This window comes from Triturus cristatus, chromosome 6, assembly GCF_964204655.1.
Source record: "Triturus cristatus chromosome 6, aTriCri1.1, whole genome shotgun sequence".
Taxonomy (NCBI): Eukaryota; Metazoa; Chordata; class Amphibia; order Caudata; family Salamandridae; genus Triturus; species Triturus cristatus.
Genome location: NC_140589.1, coordinates 918958206 through 918978806, shown reverse-complemented (window position 1 = coordinate 918978806; position 20601 = coordinate 918958206). Strand labels below are relative to the sequence as shown.

At 45.6% G+C, this 20601-nt stretch overlaps 1 protein-coding gene across 1 annotated transcript in view; it reads left to right on the top strand.

Moving 5' to 3' along the window:
* Window positions 1–20601, top strand: part of SOS1 (SOS Ras/Rac guanine nucleotide exchange factor 1) — a 556506-nt gene that overhangs the window by 450530 nt on the left and 85375 nt on the right. The window contains exon 19 of the mRNA XM_085611592.1: window positions 18090–18206. Within this exon, the coding sequence (XP_085467718.1) occupies window positions 18090–18206 (117 nt within the window). The remainder of the gene's footprint in view (window positions 1–18089; window positions 18207–20601) is intronic.

Below are 20601 nucleotides of genomic sequence, written 5' to 3'. Positions count from 1 at the left end.
AGCCCGTATCCTGGATTTGAGTGAGACAGACACTGAGTCTGCTGGGCCTCATACCATTCTGCTAGTAACATATCCCCGCTGGCGTATGCAGGTTCTGCAGTGGAACTTGAAGTTCCAGTGGGCGCAACATCAGGGGAATCTCTGCAACATGATACAGATCTTGGAGAGAGCTGCAAAAGACCTGCATCGGTGGCTGACGACCACGATTGGGTGAGTGGCAGACCCTTTTCTATACCCCAACCAGAGGTGACTGTAGTGACAGATGTGTCACTCCTGGGCTGGAGCAGCCATCTGAAGGTCAAATCTCTGGTCTCTAGCAGAGTCCGAACTCCACATAAACGTGTTGGAGCTTCTGGTGATTTGCTTGGTGTTGACGGGCTTTCTACCTACCCTCAACAGAAGGCTAGTGCAGGTGTTCACAGACAACACTACCACCATGTGGTGCTGCAACGAGTGGGGGAAGGTGGTGTCAAAGTTTCCGGGAACACTCGCAAAGCCGCACCCAACAGTCACCATGCCGGTCGAAGTAGTTGTGTTTGGTTAAGTTACAAAAGAAAATAATCCAAGGCCACTCTCACTCGGAGACGCCTTTTATCTCTAGTGGAGCTCCAGCCTCCTGTACACCTTGCCACCAATACCACTCCTGCTCCTCCACTTCCCAAGAAGATCAGGAAAGATTGGGCCCAAGCCATTCTTGTGTCTTGGGCATGGAGAGTCTGTAGTCACAGAGAGTCTGGTATCCTGAGCTGTTGAGCAAGATCATCGGTCTTCTGGTCAAGGTGCCTCTTCGGGAGATCTTCTGTTGCAGCAACAGGGAAGAGTTCTGCACCCGAACCTGCACACTCTCTGCCTTTATGCGTGTAGATTCAGCAGCAACAGTTGAAAGCCTTTGACCTTCCTTCCGAAATCTGTAATGTTATTCTGGGTGCCAGACGTCCCTCCACCAAATCGGTATACACCTGCCTCTGGCACAAATTTGTTGCATGATGTATATCAAAAAGCCTTGATTTCATTACAAGACCGGAGGCTACCATTATGCATATTACTTTTAATGCGTCACCAAGCAGCAGCCGCATACATCACAAAGAACAAAGGTTCCAGAATAGAACAACAAGAAAACATTGGTCGTGAGGACATAACAATCAGCCTCTTCTAAATGCGGCTCCAAGCAGATCAGTCTATCTTTACTACCTCTCTTATCTTTGTTGCTTAATTGCTATTTTATTGACTTTTATCTCCTATTTATATGCAATGTTCGTATTACTCAATTGTTGGATGATCATTCTCTAGTTACGATCTTTGCACACCCACAATGGGCTAATTTTCACTCGTTTTCTTGGGATCCCTCCCTTCCCCTTCTGCCGGTCTACCAAGTTCCGACTGTGGTCCTTGGTCCCTTCCCACCCTCTTACCCTTTTCGAAGCAGTTCCCACGCTTCTTCCACTCTTTGTTTTTTTTCCCGACCTTTATTTTCATTGCCGTCTTATCGCCTGCACCTCCGATCTGATTCGGCTTAGAAATAAACTTGTTTTCAGGGTTAATCGGATCATCAAGTAGCGTAGAGCGTTTTCGCTCGCATTTGTTTCCTCTATCCCCGAGCCCGGCTCCCATAATTCACCAAACGAAGAAAACTGCCTTGGCAGCACACGCGCAACGTCCGCGTGTTGCCAAGGCACTTTCCTCTAATCCTTCTCAAGTGCTTAACAACGAGCTCGAGCAGAACACTGTATTGCTCGTCGTTTTCAACGTCGAACTAACTCTCCTCACCCTTCAAACCGCAATATTCGCCATAACCCTTATTATTGGATCAGATTAACCCCTTGTTAAAGGGAATCTTTGTGAAAGGGAAATTCGAATATTACAATAATATTCTGATAAAGGGAAATTGAATTAACCCTTTGGGAAAGGCAAACCCTATATCTATTTCCCTCATTTAACAAAAAAAAGAAGTCTAGTTTAATTTATTCTTACTCAAAAAAATACATAAAAAAATATATTAAAAAAATATATATATAATAATAAATTTAGATTAGTGATCCTATTTACAAGGGATCTGATATTTCTTGATTTGTTTTCTACTCTCCCCTATTTAACATGTCTGATCTAAATATTTTTAAACCTCACTCTATCAGAGGCGCAATGGCCAGCAAATCCTTTTACTCAGGTGGTAAGTTGAATGATATTCTTAAAGCTGCTGATTGGTCTAACTCTACTACTTTTGCTAAGCATTACTGTAAACCAATCTCTCATATGTCTGATGTTGTACTACATAGCTACCAACATGCATAATGGTAGCGTCCGGTCTTGTAATGAAATTGCGATTCTCCTATTACCATGACTAGAGAATCTAGATTTCATTAAAGACACGGAGGCTAACATTATCCCTCCCACCCTTCCCGGGTGGTTGATTTATTAATGAAGTTATATTGTTATTCCATTGTATCGCATTTATACTGTTTTTGCTCTGTCTATTTGCATAGTTTATTTCTGCTGTTCTCTTGTTTTCTCTTTCAAAGATTTATACTATTTTTTCTTATAATTTTCTTTTCTTTGTAGATAATCCATCATAAACCTCTCGATCTTCATTTTTTGGAGAAGTTGCTTCTTCCTTTCCGGTGTCCTCTCTTCGTTTGTGATACCTTCTTGACTACCTAAAGAACCAACATGGAATCTATAGTTTTTTGGACTTATCTTTCTTTATTCCACATTTTAAAAGAGGCTGATTGTTATGTCCTCACGACCAATGTTTTCTTGTTGTTCTATTCTGGAACCTTTGTTCTTTGTGATGTATGCGGCTGCTGCTTGGTGACGCATTAAAAGTAATATGCATAATGTCAGCCTCCGTGTCTTTAATGAAATCTAGATTCTCTAGTCATGGTAATAGGAGAATCGCAATTCCCTGTCTGCTCCTCTTTCTCAGGTCCTATTGTTTGTTCTTTCTTTGGTCCAGCAGGTCTCTGCTCTGGACAGTTATAGCCATTTTTGTGTTGTTGCCATTGCCATACCAACCTTCCCGTTGTGACGAGATTTGTTATAGGTTTCCATTACATGTATCCCCCCAGGACATTCATCATTCTCCAGTGGAACCTGAGCCTGGTCCTCACTTTCCTTATGTGCGCTTCTTTTGAGCCATTGCACAGCTGCCCTCTTCGGTTGTTAACCATCAAGCCTGCTGGTGGCCATTACATCAACCAGGATGGTTAGCGAGTTGCAGGCTCTCTCCATACACTGTCCTCACACCACATTCTATCCTGAAAAACCGTTTCTCCGTAAACTTGCTTCCACCCTCCAGAAGGTAGTTGCGGCTTTCCACCTAGGCTAGACGATCACCCTGCGTACCTTTTTTGCCCTACTCATCCTTCTGTAGAAGAGTGAGCCTCCACCTTTTGGACCCGCAAAGAGCGTTGTCATTCTACCTTGACCACACAGCAGAATTCAGTGTGGATGGACAGGGTACGTCGGAGCCATGAAGGGGAAGTCTGTGCAAAAATTAACCATCTCCCGATGGATTGTGCTCTTTATAAAGATCTGCTACTCAGTGGCCAAAAAGCAACCACCAGGGGACTTGCACAGTCATTCTACTAGTGCCAAAGCTGCAACAACTGCATTAGTTTTCAGAGTTCCAGTCCTGGACATCTGTCAGGCTGCAGCTTGGGCTTCTCGGCACATGTTCACAAAGCACTACTGCCGGGACAGTCAGGTCCGTTGGGATGGGCATTCTGCCTGTTCGGTCATGCTGGACTTTCTGGTCTAAGTTGGGAACCCTGCCCGCCTTTGAAAAGCATTGGCTTGGTATTAATTCTAAAGTAAGGAATCTGCAGTTAGAAGTCTCTGTCAGACGAACAAGTTACTTACCTTCGGAAACGCCTTATCTGGTAGAGACTCTATCCAGCGCCAGATTCCATACGGACCATCCCATCCGCACAGCTCTGCACCCTGATTAAAGGATGAGGGTTTTGCCTTACAAAGGGTCCTAGAAACTCATTCCATTGGTCCGCCTTTATTGTGGTTATGCACGCCTGGCATGGAAAGACACGAAAATTAACTGACATCAGTGTGGTGAGGTGGTGCTAATATAGGTACTGCGTATGTCACTTCCGGCACAGATGAAGTCGCCGATGCGGAGCCGAACAACCCCACTTATTGGCAAGCAAGGGTACTGCTCGAAAATCTCTCGTTCCAGTCTGATGCCTGGGCATGATTCTAAGGTAAGGAATCTGCGACTAGATAGTCTCTACCAGGTAAGGCCTTATCAAAGGTAAGTAAGTTGCTCATTCGGATGTCTTGTTGTTTTTTTTGTCTTTTTTTGAAATTTCAGTGGGTGCTGTTAAAGGTTATGTTTGGCCCTCTCAGCCTTTTTCCATTTGCCAGACCAGCTGTCCTTGTTCAAATCACCCATTGTGATGCGTTTCTTATGTTTCTGCTGAAGCTCTTTGTGATGCCACAGTGGGACTTAAATTTGGTTCTGACTTTCCTAATGTGTATCTCTTCAGAGCCAGTGCGCCTCCTGACCTTCAAGGTATCATTGGGACGTCTTGTGAGTGAAGTTTAGGTCTGCTCGGTCCTGCCACCTTATAGCATCTTGTGCTAAGGACTCAAGTTGCATTCCTGATGAAGGTAGTGTCCCCTTTTTGTGTTAGCCAAGCCATCACTTTTCTGTCATTTTTTTGCTCCGCCATCTCCCTCGAAAGAGGAGGAGAGCCGACCTCAATTGCACCCCAAGTGACCACTGAGCTTTAACATTGATTGTACCAATAAACATCGGGTGGACATTCAGCTCTTTCTGGGGTTCTCTGGGGCAAAGCGGCGCAGAAGCAAACCATTTAACACTTGACAGTCCTATGTAGCAAGATCTGCTATGCATTGATGAATGACCAGCCTCCAGAAAGTCTGAGGGCTCATTCCACTAGGGCTAAGGCTGCTACAACTATGTTGGCATGATGAGTGTCACTCTTGGATATGTCAGGTTGCTACATGGGCATCAGTGCACACATCCACAAAGCACTATTGTCTTAACAGACAGGTCCGTTAGGGTTAGCATTTTGCCCGCTCAGTCCTGCAGGAGTTTTTGGTCTGAGTTGGTTCATAAACCCACCACCTTGGGAGGTACTGCCATGGTAACTATTCACAAGGTCAGTAATCTGTGGTTGGGAGTATACCGCAGAAGAACAAGTTACTTACTTTCTGAACCGCCCTTTTTAGTGGATAATCTGAACTAACCACATATTCCTCACCACCCTTCCACCTCTCTATTCTGTGGCATGGCCTCCTTTTTCATCTAAATTAGTCCCACTTTAGAAATCTGCACACTGCGCCTTCCAGTCTACTGATAGGATCCTCGTCTGAGGTCATAAACAAGCTGCTTAAAGAAATTGATGTCAAAACGCACGGTTTATGCTTATTTGTGGCTCCTCTCATCACTTCCAGAGCGAAGTCAGCACAGAGTCACACAGGCAACGTATCGGCATGTAGGAACATAGCTTTTTAATTTTTCAGATCTAGTCTGGCACAAGGTATTCATAAGATGAGTAATCTGCAGTTGGATACAGGACTGACAGTAACTAACTTGTTCATCGGTGCGATCTGCCATTCTATGTAAGCCCTCTGGGATATGGTCAGCGAGATCATGCTGGTAGTCCTGGAGGAGTTTCAGGTCTCTTTGGCTCAAACTATTAAAGATGACTAGGATACCGGCAAGAATGTAATTAGGGCTGGCCTTGATAAAACAGTTTTCTTAGGGCGAACTGTGGGTACAAGTGTGGTGTTTCACCAAAATGCATGACTACGATCCACTTGCTTTTTCCGGAGCTGTGCATACATCCATATGGGTGTATCTTTTAATGGTTCCAGACGATTTGGCGGGAAGGCTGGCTCTGCCCTCCAACGCTTTAAGGGAAGCAGAGACACAGCAAGTTCCTTTGGTCTCTCCACCTGTGCCTGTCAGTTACCCCATCAGTTTAGCTCCTTCAGCGGTTACTCCCAAGAGCTGGCTTAATGACCACGTTGGTCCAAGTAAGTCATGCAAGAACTACATCAGTCCTTTTCTGGCCAGGGATCAAGCAGACATGGCTGAGGTCACCAGGGACAACGCTCTTTTTAGTCCCCCGCCCCTCCAGCACCAGCCTCTAAACCGCATTAATTTCTCCATAGCAGAACCCAACAGGGTGGCAGTCCTTCACATCCGAGCGATGGGCCCTCCAAACCGTCCAGCAGGGTTATGCCCTTTTTTTACTCTTCCCCCACCTCACCTTCCTCACACATCAGAGCGGCTTTCAGGGGAGAACCTCTCCATCTTTCTACAAGAGGTGCGAGCCTTACTGGCCAAACCGACCATTGAGAGGGTGCTGGCCATAGAAATGGGGACCGGTTGTTACTTGTAGTATTTCCTTGTGATGAAGAGGAACAGAGGCCTTCGTTCTATTTTGGATATTCACCCTTGATCAAACTCCTTCCGGCAGACGGACAAGTTCATAATTAATTCAGGCTAGAGTGGAATGCGGGAATCCTGTACGTCTTTGTGCCTCTGCCTCTCCTGCCCATGTTTTGAAGAAGATCAGGAGCGACTGGGCCCATGTCATCCTAGTGGCTCCGGATTGAGACAGAAGAGTGTAGTACCTGTAACATCTGGGCATGAGCATCTGTCCTCCAAGCAGGGTACCGCTTCGAGAGGAGTTTCTGTTGCAGCAGCAGGGTGGGTTTCTGCACAATCCTGCGCAATCTACACCTCCATTGCATGGAGATTTAGCTGTAGCAGTTGACTGTTACGATCTACCTCCTGAGGTTATTGATGTGTCCCCACAGCCAGGCATCCCTCCACAATGTATATATGCAGGGCACTGGGGCAGATGTGTGGCTAGATTTGGAATCTGCAACATAGACCGCTTACAAACAAAACAGTTTTGTTATTTGTTTTGTCTCTGGCCCAGTAAGGTTTTACTGTGGGAACCATTAAAGGTTATTTGCCCTCCCCTTTGGCTTTCTTGCATTTGCCGAATGAACTGCCCTTGTTTAAATCACTGGTTGTGATGTGATTTATTACATTTTTGACACATGTCCCCTCCCACACTGTTTCTGATGTCACAGAGGGATTTTAATTGGGTTCTGAATTTCCTCCTGTCTACTCTCCTTTTCCCCGAGCACAACTACTCTGTGCTTTTACTGACTTTCAAAACCATCTTCCTCATTTCTATCTCTTTAGCTCGTCACATGAGTGTGATCCAGGCTCTCTCCGTTTGGCTGAACCCTTCACCACTCTTACCCCCCCCCCCCCCCCCCCCCCCCGCAAAGTTTTGACACCCATTCATAAATACGATCTCACTCCCAAAGTTTGTTGCCCACCTCACCCCTTGAAAGAGGAGAAGACACATCATCAACTGGCCCCAAGAGAGCCTTTACAGTGTTAGCACTAAAGACCATCGGGTGGATGATCAGGTTTATGGTGAGGTTCCCCGAAGCAAAAAAAGCCAGGCAATGCAGAAAAGTACTCTGTCAAAGTGGATAGTCCTCTGCATTAAGACCTCTTATGTACTGGCCAAGACTCTGCTTCCAGAAAGACTGAGGACTCATTCCACCAGGTACAAGGCCTCTGCCTCTATGTTGGCACGCCTATTGCCTGTTCTCGACAACATGGGCATCAGTGCAAGCATTTACAAACCACTAGTGCCTTGATGGCCAGATCTGTTGGGAAGGTAATTCCATCCCTTTAGTCCTGCCGGACTTTTTGGTCTGAGCCCACTCCATAGACCCTCCACCTTGAGGAAGTACTACTTTGGTATCTATTCTAAAGGTGAGGAGTCTGCGGTTAGAATTATCTATCATAAGAACAAGTTATTTTACCTTCGGTAACGCTCTTTCTACTGGATACTCTGTCTAACTGCAGCTTACTCACTGCCCTCCAAGCTCCCTTTTATTAATACTATTATTGCAGCTTGTAGAGCACATGGTTATTCCATTCGGGAGTGTCCCCACGCTGAATTCCTTCAGGCCACCATCAAGGCAAGAAACTAGATAAGAGTGCGGCTAGGGTGCAAGTTTTTTTTTGTTTCAAATAGCCAAGTTTTAAGTGGTTTCCTGAAAGCTGCTTCTGATGTCTCCAATCCAAGAGGCAGAGGTAGAGAGTTCAACTGCTTGGCAGCCAGGTACCTAAAAGAGGTGCCACCAAAACTTTTCCTGTTCTATTTTGGGATGCTGATAGTCCGAAACCAGCAGATCTCAGACAACACGTAGAGTGGTAGGAGTGTATCATAGGGCGCAGGTATTTCGACCCCTTGCCCGTAGTATTTTGTGGACATAACATAGGACTTTAAAAGAGATCCTTTCCTGAATAAGGAGACAATGGAGGGTGTTCAAGGCTTGTCCAGTGGATGCATGTCTGGGGATGTTTAACAGCATCTGGGCTGCTGCTTTTTGCACCTGTTGGAGCATGTAAACGCTCCTTTTTGATGCCCAGAGATAGAGGACATTACAGTAGTCAAGCCTGGATGTCACCAGAGCCTGGACTGCTCTCTTTTTGGCAGTGTCTGGGATGAGTCCTAAGATTTTTTTAAGCATTTTTAAAATCTCAAAACAGATGCCTGTGATTTGGTCGGTGAAGGATAAGATGGAGTCGAACCAAACTCCGAGATTTCTGAGTTTGTGATTTGTAGAGGGTGAAGATCCTAATGTGCTGGGCCACCAACTCTGGGACCTGATGGAAGGTTGTTTCCCTATCACTAAAATATCCGTTTTATTTGCGTTTAGTCAGGCAGCTATGTTTCATCCAATTGCCATGTCCTCTAGGCAGAGCTTAAAGTCCTCTGCCGCTTGGCCGTTGTCCTGAGCCAAGGATCAGCTGCGTGTCATCTGCATATGACACTGTCTGTACCCCATGTTTGTCCAAAAGGTCTGCCAGCGGTGGCATATAAAGGTTAAAAAGGGTTGGGATCAACGCTGCACCCTGAGGCACACCCTTTTCAGCTGTTGAGTGGTTAAGGCATAGGGTTAAAGAGTAACTTGAAATGTGCGATCCTCCAGAAAGCTCGCCAGCCAGCCTAGTGCAGTGCCGCCTACCCGTGCGTGATTTCATTTGTCAAGTAGCATACCATGAAAGACCGTATCAAATGCAGCGCTCAGGTCAAGCATGACTAGAGCCGCCGTTTGACCTTCATCAGCGATTTTACGGATGGATTCCGATGCAAAAGTAGCGCCAATTCAGTACTAAAGGATGCTCTAAAGCCAGACTGGGTCTCATGGACGGGTTCATTTTCCTCCACAAACTGCGTTAATTGCTTATTGATGTATTTCTCCGCAATTTTAGCAAAATAGGGTAGAAGAGAGATGGGTCTTAAATTCTCAAGCAGTAGTGGATCTAGATTTGTTTTTTTTAAATAGAGGAATAATCATGGCGTGTTTCCACTCTTTCGGGACTATGCCGGAGCGAAACGACAGGTTAAGCAGCTCCATTAACACCGGTGCAATGGCGACTGCCCTGTTACAGATTCGATGGTGATGCGGGATCTAAAGGAGATCCAGATTTAACTTTAAACATTAGGCCACACGTGTCAGACTTTGAGATGGGTTTTAGATTAAAATGCTTACCCGGAACATCAGGTAGCGAACCATTAGAAATAGACACTTTAAAGGTCCTCGCACTCCCAGGAAAGGAAGTATAGATGTTGTCGACGTATTTTAAAAAAGATTGTGCAATCTGCTCGCACCTGTCAAGAGAAGAAGGAATTGTGGCTGCAGTACATTCCAAAGATGTTAGCAACATTATAATTTGAAAAATTTCCCTGGTTGAATTTTTTGAATGTTCAATTTGAAGAGCATAGTAATTTGTATGGGCATGCCTAAGATCTTTCTCATATGTCTTTAGGGCTTCGAGGTATGTGAGTTTAAGATTGTCATTGTTTTCTGTGCCACGCGCATTCTAACCTTTGCAGGATCTCTTAGAATCCTGGAGTGCCTCTAGAAACCACGGTCCAGTGGGTTTGGTCTGCATGCTGGTGACTGGCTTGAGTGGTGCTAGGATATCTAGGGTGTGATTGATCCACCCCTTGATCTGTGAGTTAGCCGATGATATACCAGCTTCAGGGGTTGGTCTGTTTGAATTAAGGATCCTAGAAAAAGTGGTGAGTGTGATCTGGGCCCATTTACGCGTACTGGGTTTTGGAGTCGGTACCACTAGCTGAGAAGGCTCCAGGATCCCAAAAGGGATCAGGTAGTGGTCCGACCACCCTACTGGAATGGGTTCTGCCACAGTTAAAGAAAGGCAATTAGTAAAAATAGGGTCCAGGATGTGGCCCAGTGCATGGGTTGTGGCGTTGACCAACTGGGATAGTTGGAGCAAGCTCAAGTCTTCCATAAGTTTTCTGGTGGTTGAGCAGATCTTATTGTGTATGTTAAGATTCCCTAAAACTATGAAGTTTAGGTATCAAACTGCATAATCCAGAATTGTGTCTGCTAAACGTTTAGTGAAAGTCGCAGCTGGGCCTGGAGGGCGATAGATTAGAAACCCTGTTAGCGTGACCTGACTGTTTAGGGTTAATTTGAAGAAAGCTGCCTCTGAATTAGTGATATCAATCCACTTCAGTTGGTAGTGCAAATTGCATTTAAAAATTATCGCCAGACCTCCCTGCCCCTAAGTAGAGGGCGGTCAAATCGTAGTATGGCGTGACTGTGGGGCACTGCCTCTAATATGTTGGGGGATCAGGCTTATGTCAACCATATTTCGATAAGAAAAAGAGCATATGGCTGGAGTTCTGAGATTAAATCTGCTATCTCTGTTTTGTGTTTGGGCAAGGAACGACCGTTTAGTAGTAGGCATTGCTTGTTCCTTGGGTTTAACTGGCCCGCCTAACCAGAAGGTTTTACCATGTGTTGGTCGTCCAAATGGAACTCGCAGCTTCCACAGCCATTAAGGCTTTGGGACAGGTTGAGAGTATGGGAACACCTATTTCACATGGGGCAGTTAAATGAGTGACTGTGGAGTCATCTCTTTTTACCATTTAAAAAGGTCTCAACTTAGTGATCCAGACCCTGGTAGCTCTTGTTGTTTTGTACTCTGCTTCCGAGGGTTTTATAAAAAGCAATCAAGCAGCTGATGTCTTCACCCAAGAGTGGCACCTATATCGGACTCCACAGTGTCCCCCCGATATCTAGTTTAGTCTCTTTAGAATATCATAGGAGAAGAAGAACAATAAGTTACAACTTAGATTAAATTCCGCATCAAAGGCAAAACATCCGGGCAGAGCAGGTGTTTAGGGAAAGAGGTGAGATATGAGTGAGGGCACTTGGGGACGAGTAAAGGAGAGGGGGAAGAGACAGTAGGTTGAGATGAGTTAAGTAGATGAAAAGGAGAACAATGGGAATAAGGACGAAAAATGAGTAAAAGGGAAATGAGATTTGTGTTATTGAAGTAGGTCTTTAAGACATCAGAGGTCTTAGACTAGAGTTCCAGAGTTAGGATAGCGCATAAACCTGTGCAATATTCCCTGCTTTTGCCCCTGCCGTACCTCCCCCTCGCACCGGTCTCCCACGAGGCTGTGTGCCGAGAAATGCTCCAGAAAAGAAGCCTTCATACCGGGGGACCTCTACCAGGAGGGTTCTTTTAAAGATCGACAGGAGCTTCTGGATGGGGAAAAGGCCACTCCACTGGAGGTATTTTTTATATATTAGGTTGAAACATGAAGTCAGGGCCAACATCCCTGGATTCCCGCAGGAGCCCCCTGCATTAAAAACCTTGCACAATCTGTTGAAAATGGCGGGGCCAGCACACGCTGTGTCCAGAATTTATCACACTGCACTGCTGAAGAGACCACAGACGAAGCATGGGGCTAGGGAGGCATGGGAGCACGACCTTGACGTGCCACTGATAGACAAACATTGGGTGTACTGTTGCACACAGACAGAAGCCATCCGTGTAAGCAGTCTCTTGCGGATTATACATTTAAAATTTTTACATAGAATTTACTATACACCTTTGCGACTATGCAAATATAAATTGAGGGACAATGATTGTTGGGAGATGTGCCGGCAGGAGGGAGCAGGGTTTTTTCACCTTGCATGGCAAGGAGAGGTGCGTGCATAGCTATTGGCCGGAAGTGATTGCTGGCCTGTCCACGATCGTTGATTGGCTGTTCTATTCCTGTGTCCCCTATGCTCGCGCTAATAGGCTTAACGGCTGAGCTACAGACACCACATAGAAAGCTTGTTGCAGTGGGCCTATTATTGGCAAAACGTAAGGTTGCATGCAGATGGGGCAGAGGGCAAGCCCCCAAATTCAGGAACTGGCTATCAGATTTTATTTATTGTAAAGAGCAGCTATTGATTTATGCGGAACTCCTGCCTGCCTTGTCTCGCCCCAGAGATATCTGGGAACCCTTAGTGGAATATCTGCGAAACATTCAGATTGAGACTGCATATACCGGTTTGGATGGCTAAGGTCGACGTCGGGGTTATGACCCTCCTGGTTAGGGTGAAAATAAGATTTATGAAGCTAATCTGCCAACAATATTACATAATATGCAGTAATGTGGAAATGGCTGTACCTGTTGTGATGCAAACGTGATTGGCGGAATTCTGTGCTCATTCGTTTCCGCATGCAAATGTGTTTCTTCGCTCTGCTGTAGACAACATTCTTAGCATGCCATTCAGATGTATGTAGCCTATTGAATGTGCTGTGCTCTTATATGCTTTATAGTTATGTTTTTTACTGAATGCAATTGGAAAACTCAATTTAAAAAAAAAAAATACTAGAGTTCCAGAAATGTCATCTCATTGAACAGTCTTCAACCAATAAGGTCAATCCTAAATCTTTTCTAACCACTCCCCAATAGAGAATCCAAAAGGATTAATGATTTTGGCAAGCAAATGTTTTCTTTTGTAAGTTTGGCATAAATGCAGTCCGTCTTTCAGGCTGTTTTACACATGATTTTAGCAACATGTCCAGCACGATCTTGCCTACAGTTAAAAAAGATCTGGGGGGTTCTTTGGCTCAGATGATCCACGATAGGCAGGGTGCATCGGAATTGGCTTCTCCGCAGACACGCCTCAATGAGGTCGACCAGATTTTCTGGCAATGGTCATGCATTGCTGATGTACATGCCCTTTGATAGATCTCAACGCAGCAAAAAGAAAGGCAACAGTGTGTTTCTTTGTGGCTTTTGACTACTGCAAAACAATTCCCGGTCAGTTCTGTAAATTTAGGGACTACTCAAGGGAGTTAGCCTTTTTATAATGTCAACTTCTCAACCAGTGATGCCGAAAACAGCTCAGTCCTTTCAGGGCAGGCAGACATTCTCTGGCAGACATTGCAATGACCCGAGGGGCATCAGTTCTCCAACTCCTATTCACCTGCTACAACAGCTACTTAGCCATTTTAGCTGTTTACGCCTGCCTGATAGGACACAGGATTCTATATTTCCTACCAGATTGTTGATCCATCTTGTGCGAATTCTCTGGCTTTTATTTCTAACCCTGTTGTCATGCATAGTTCACTTCATCATGATTTGCATGGATTGGCCCCCCTGAGGGTCTGAGAGCCCATTCACCAGGGTCGAGGCCGCTGTGACTGCGAGAGGTGTCTATTCCTGATATTTGCCAGGCAGGGATGGCAGAGTCAGTGCATACAAAGCCCTACTGCCATGACAGCCAAGTCCAGACGGAAAGACACTTCCTTCTCTTAGTTCTGCAGGACTTTTTGTTTCGAGACCATTCAACAGACACTTCATGTTTGAGACGTGCAGCTTTTGTATCCATTCTGAAAGTGTGGAATCTGTGGTTAGAAGTATCCATCTGAATAACAATTTATTTAACTTTAGTAGCCCCTTTTCTGGTGGGTACTCGTATTTACCTGAAGGTTCCTCCCTGCCCTCCAACCTTCCCGTTCTGTGGAATGGCCTTTCTTTGCCATCTTCAAAGGTCCCAAGTTAGAGATCAGTACAATGCTATCAACAGTTGTTTTGACCTACTCATCTGAGGGTGTGAAAAGGGTATAGGCACGAAACTGACATCAGATCGTAGGAGAGGTCCTTACATGCAGCTCTGCTGTTATTTCAGGGGCAGTATGGAATCACCAAGGAGCCGCAGGACTCCACCCACTAGTACTCCCCAGTATTGTTGAATAATTCTCCAGATCTAGTCTGAGGCCTAGAGGATATTCAAAAGGAGAGGCATCTGCAGTTAGACAGAGTATCCGTGAGAAAGAGCATTACCAAATATCAAAGCATTCCCACAAAAATATTTTTGATCTTCAGGTTACCCTTCTTTTGGTACACACACTTGGGATGTTCCTAAATATGAAGAAACCACTAATAAAGCCCATTTACGTTTGCTGCCTTTTTCCCAGTGAAACTCTGAACAGTGCTTTAGTTAACATGTTCCATAACCAAAAGCAATGTAGGTTGCAGTGGTGCACGTATTTTCTAACATGCTTGATGCGTGTCTTTATTCTAACCTGAACAGATCCTGAAAAAAGTTGGGTCAGAATTGGCAGCTGGAAGACTTACTTCATATTACCAATCCTAAGAAGTGACTTTTTATCAAATTAAAGATTTCTTGAAAGAATACATTTCTGTACTATTATTTTCGAGAGTACCCTATTCTTACATTGATTAGACCTGGTTATATCTTTTGTCTAGAATTTAAATTGGTAAGGCAGAATAAAAAACCTTAGTTGTGTTGCTTTAGTTAGAGCATTACAAGTAATGATGGTAAGATTTCTCTGTAGTTGCAGATGGAGGCGCGCATAAAATTCAAGCGAGTTAAATGGATTATTCAAAATATATCCTCTTGCAATGGCATCCTTGAACTAGGTGTATAATTCCCTCCACTTCCATTAGCAGCTAGATACCTCACATCTTTGAATCATATAATAAAACTGAAATTTTTAGTCTCTTTATACAGTGATCAGCTTTAGTGAACTTAAGATCTGAGCAAGCACAAGGAGATTATGGACTGAGCACTGAACCTTTTCAGACACTCACCCAGAGTCGCAGATCTGGGTTTAATCCATCATTATTCTTTAGCTCACTTCGCCACTCCAGTGCAGACCCAGCCATATGCAAATCAGTCTTGACCCTGTTCCTTATGGGAACAGTCCAGCCCAAACTGCCAAGCCAGGTCTTCCCTTGACTGGAAACAAGCATTCTGGGACCTGTTTCAGGGTAACACCCCTCATCAGCCAGGCTAGCTTAAATCCAGTGGCAACGTCAGCAACGGTTTCATGTCCGTACACCCTAAAGATATTTCTCATACTGGATGGTTTTCTTGTGTAACGTCTTGTGTATTCTTTTTTTTTTTTTTTTTAAAGGTTTTTATTGAACAGTAAAAAGGATACAAGCATGGGCCTACAACCACCAGGGCCGGCCGCTAGATTCAAAAAGGATCACACAGTGTTAAAGTCATTAACCGGCCCATGGGGCCCAGCCCATTACAGAAGCTCCGGCTACACATAAGGGAATCAGGATACATACATTTAACATAAATAACAACTAAAAAACAAAAGGCGAGGCGTAGTGACATGAAGTGGGCGTCAGACTACAGCAGGGGGACTTCACATCCGTCCACCAGATGGCGGTCAAGGGGAAGGAGGACTAAGAGGTCAGGGGGGGTCCACGGGAGAGCCAGGTCTACACTCGGATATTCCAAATACGCAAGGAACCATCACGGGTCAGGGGGACAAGGCAACCTCGGAAGTGTCCACCAGGGGGGGAGCACAGATATTCCCCCGATACTCATTCCATTGCCCCCAGATTCTACCCCATGCCCCCGGTTTACCACGAGCCACATACACAGTCTTCTCCCTGAACATGCACCAGTCCATGTTCTCCTTCCATACAGACACGGTGGGAGGCCGCTGGGAACCCCAAAGCTGCGCTATATCTCTCTTAGCAATCATGTTCCCCAGGGCCGCCCACCGAGTCTGGGCCGCGTTATAATCATTGGGCTCCCACACATTCAGAACACAGCGACGCACCTCCGGCAACAGAGCAACCCCGGTGACTCGTCCCATAACCTCATGCACCCGGCGCCAGTATTCCGCCACCTCGCGGCACTCCCATAGGATGTGGAGAAAGGTGGCACTAAGCCCACAGCCCCGCTTACAGAGCCCGTCGTCAGAAAATCCCATCGAAACCAAACGGGGACCCGTCACGTAAACCCGGTGGAGAATCTTAAGCTGGACCAGACGGAGACGGGCCGGGATGGCCACCTCCTTAGGGGACGACAGTGCGGACTGCCAGTCCTCGTCGTCCAACTCCACCCCATCTCCCGTCCATGCCTCCCGAAGACGCACCAAGAGGTCAGCTCGATTATTAATCAGTTTTTTATAAATTAGAGAGATAGTACTGTCGGGCACGTGACCATCGAGTATGCGGTCCTCGAGGGGCGAAGAAGCCGGGACCTTGGTCCCTTCCCCAAAGACAGAGAGCAGGGCATGCCGAACCTGGGCATAACGGAAGAACTCCCTTTCAGTAAGCTCGTATTCGCTCTGGAGCGCCGCGAAGGTTTTAACCGCGCCCTTAACCCATAAGTCTCCCACTCTGCTAATACCGATCGTGTCCCAGTGCTCAAAGCCTTTCGTTGTCCAGAGGCTACCCAATCGGTCGGAGGCGAATAAAGGAGTAGCACACGTTAAACGCTCACTCCAGCCCATGGCTACATTAGCTGCCTTCCAGATCCTTACCGCAATCTTAGTAGGGCCCGTAAGGGTCCTTCCAGCCAAGCGGGAGTAAAGCGCCCTATTATAGTTACCGCCGGGAAGCAGAAATTGATCCATCTCATACGCCGGGTTTAAGCCGGGCGCATACGTGGCATGGTTAATGGCCGATAGTTGGGAGGCCCAATAGTACCTTCTAATGTCGGGAAGCGCGATGCCCCCGTCGTACCAGGGGAGAGTAAGCTTTGCCAGAGCGATACGCGCCCGCCCGTCCCACACCAGTCTCCTCTGCAGGCTCTCCACCTCCCGAAAGTAGGCAACCGGAATGACATCGAAGGAGTTCTGAAGTGCATAAAGGAATCTGGGAAGGGACATCATTTTAAACAGAGCTGCGCGACCAAGCGGGGACAAGGGCAGCTTACACCACCGAGCCGTATCCTCCCTCAAACGCCGAAGTGGAAGCAGGAGGTTCTGCTCGTAGCGAACCGCCGGGTCCAACGAAACGTACACCCCCAGGTATTTAAAGCCGGACAGAGATAGTTGGATCGGAAGCCGAGGCGGCAAGAGAGGAGGGCCACCAGAGATAGGATACACGCAAGATTTAGACCAGTTAATCGTCAGACCCGAATTTCTCCCAAAGGAAGTAAGGACATCAAAGAGAACATTAAGCGACTGCCGCGGCGAGGTGAGATACAAAAGAATATCATCCGCGTACAACGAGACCCGGTCCTCGAAGCCCGGGGCCCACCGGATCCCTCTGATCGAGGGCTCCCAGCGGAGCCAGGCAGCGAGCGGTTCCAAGGCGAGAGCAAAGAGCAGAGGGGACAACGGGCACCCCTGCCTCGTACCCCTACCGAGAGCGAAAGGCTGAGAGACCCGCCCATTGACGACCACCTGAGCCATTGGTCCAGCGTAAAGAAGCTTCACCTAGCCAAGAAATCCCTCCCCAAAGCCGAATTTGGTCAAGACAGCCCAGAGGAATGGCCACTCGATGGTATCAAAGGCCATCGTGGCGTCTAAAGAAACCAGTACGGCTGGTTCGGAGAGGTACTCCGCCCTAGCGAGGGCGCCGTGGAGACGCCGCAGGTTAAGAGCGGTATTACGATGAGGGATGAAGCCGCATTGATCCGGATGGATCAGATCACAGATAACGCTCAGCAAGCGAGTGGCGAGGACTTTAGCCAGTATCTTAGGCTCGGCGTTTAATAGAGAAATAGGCCTGTAGGAGGCACAGCGGTCTCGTGGCTTACCATCCTTGGGGATCACGACTATAGTAGCCAGACGCTGGTCGTCTTGTGTATTCTTGATACCTTTTGAGAACCATGTTGGGCTTGCATGTTCTAATCATGTTTCTCTTGCCTTTTTTATTGATGTGTGTTACACAAGAATGTTGAACATTTTTCTAAATTGTTTGCCTACGAAATGCTTATTTATTTAAATTTTGTCCCTACAGCGTTTTTTTGAAAATTTGAATCCAATGAATGGCAGCACGGAAAAAGACTTTGAAGATTATCTTTTTCGAAAATCATTAGAAATAGAACCCAGGAATGCAAAAACACTGCCACGATTTGTACGTATTCATTTATCAACCAGTTACTTTGTATTGTACTAGCATATTTAAAGATGTGTGTGTAAAATAACCTGCCGAGTAAGGATTCTAAAAAAGTTGATAAAAGTACGATTGTAGTGTGTTTGCAGAGCTACAATTTGTTACTTCGACAGAAGCGCAAATACTGAAGAGTTACTCAGGCCACATCACAATTCATTAATTTTTTTTGTCCACCGTGCCACCTCAGATTAAACTCAGCCATAGGCAATTAAGCCTTGGCCCTGCTTCAATAGGAACAGTCCAGCCTGAACTACCAAGCCAGGTTCTCTCTCAATCGCAACACACACACTTCAACTTTTTTGCAGTGGCACATAGTGCATCACAGTGTGGAATATGGCAAAGTGATGCATTGAATGCTTGCTTAAAACGGTCTCTGTCTAGACTGGCACAGTGAAAGCGAAAAAGATGGTCAGGAATACGAACTGAAATATTGCCAGCGATTGAGATTAGTTCAATCATCACTTCCATCACCATGTTGTTTTTTAAATAGACGCCCTAAGTGCTATGGGTATTCCCAGACGTGGGACGCCTGCTGATAGTGCCATAGGCCTAAACCAGTAACACACGAGACCTAAGCAGGTCAAAACCGGTCTTGGGTTGTGTTCCAATTTAGAGGGGACCGGGCCTGGCCGTTTGGGCTGGGCTGCTCCTATTGGAGCAGGACCATGCTTGATTTGCATAAGGTTGACCTGTGTCTAGAGTGGCACGGTGGGTAAAAAATTGTGGTCTGGGATGTGGCCCTGAACGGTTGCTAGTGGATGAGAATAATTCCAGTCTTCCATCCATCATCTTGTTGTTTTTGCAGTATGCTTTCTATGAATATTGAGCACCATGTCAGTAAGAGGGAAATGTGGCATTCATTGTTTAATGGAAATCCTGCTGATGGTTAGTAAAGTTGTAGACATAACCTTGTGAAACCTCCACCTACAAGCATCAGAACATTTCTGCTATGTAGATATGTGTAGGTTGCTTGAATAGAGGCACTGTATGTTCAGAACAACCACCGTAACCTTTGCGGAACCACATCTTGACTCCAATTTCAGCTATCCATTGCTGTGCACTGCTTATTCTGAAGAGCATTAGCCCTTCCCACCTGGCTGCATAAATCATTTGGCTGTCTGGCTGAACCTGGGCTCTCTGGGAGACCTTCAAGGTTGAGAGATGGATGAGAATATATTGAGGAAGCAGCCACAAAATCTTGTGTTGATGCAGCTTAATACTTGCTCAATGCAGAGATCCGGACATCATGGATTTTTTGCATTTGACCTCTGTGTAGACTCGTGTAGGATTGTTAAAGCTTAAATGGGACAAGGAATTCTCGAAGGGTAATGTGTAAAATGGACGGAGCACTGTTTTGAGCGTTCACCCAGAAACAGGTGAACGGAGAGCACTAATTGTAAGGATATTGCAATGCCACTGGAGCCTGCACCCTTATGGTGTGCATTTTACTGAAATACTATACCTTAAATTAAATAATCAAGGCGGTTTTGGGATTACTAATAGAGTTTGCAGTATTTGAGGCCGTCACTTGTTGCTAGCACGTGTGGGTTTATAGATCTATTCTCAATCCTGTACATACCTTTTATTATAATAAATATGGAAGTAATTGTCTAAGAAAGTGCATTCTTACTTGTCCCATGCAAAAACCATTAGAGCTATATTACTGACCAATTACTGAATAGAAAGGAATACACCAGACGTGAGAGAGGGGAGAGAGCAGATCACATTCCAAAAGCATAGAGTGGCATCGAGCAGGTGATGAACATATGTTATTCAAAGGAAAAGAAGGAAACCTAAGGCTGAGAAAAAAGTCAAACAAATGTAATATCCCATGTCAGCAGAGTGGAAAAAAAAAAAAAAAGGAATCTCACATTATCTTACTTAATTTCTATATTATTATCATAGATATTTACATACAGATAAGGCAAAAAGTACAGGTATGTCAGGATTCTGACGTAATAAAAATATATTATGGAGGGCTGTCTCCTGCGTGAGCCATAAAGCAGTCTGTCTATTCAGCATGTCTGCCTTGAAAGGAATACTCAGAGACTTGGAAAATGAAATATTTTGATGGGAAAATATAACGTGCAAGTTCAACATGCAATCCGAAGTACAGCAGAAATGTATGAACCATTATTACAAGTTATCACTGAAACTTGCAGGTAAACATAGCTTTATAGCCATATGGGTTCCACTTAGAACCCCATCTGAAAGCACTAAATGGGTCCACCCTTACGTAGACCATCAGTTACGATAGTCTTAGTTTGTACTTCACTCTTAATTATTACTTCTCCACAATTGTATCTTTCATTGATTCGCATTCTTAAACAATTAACCCATTGTTGAGCTGGTAGCC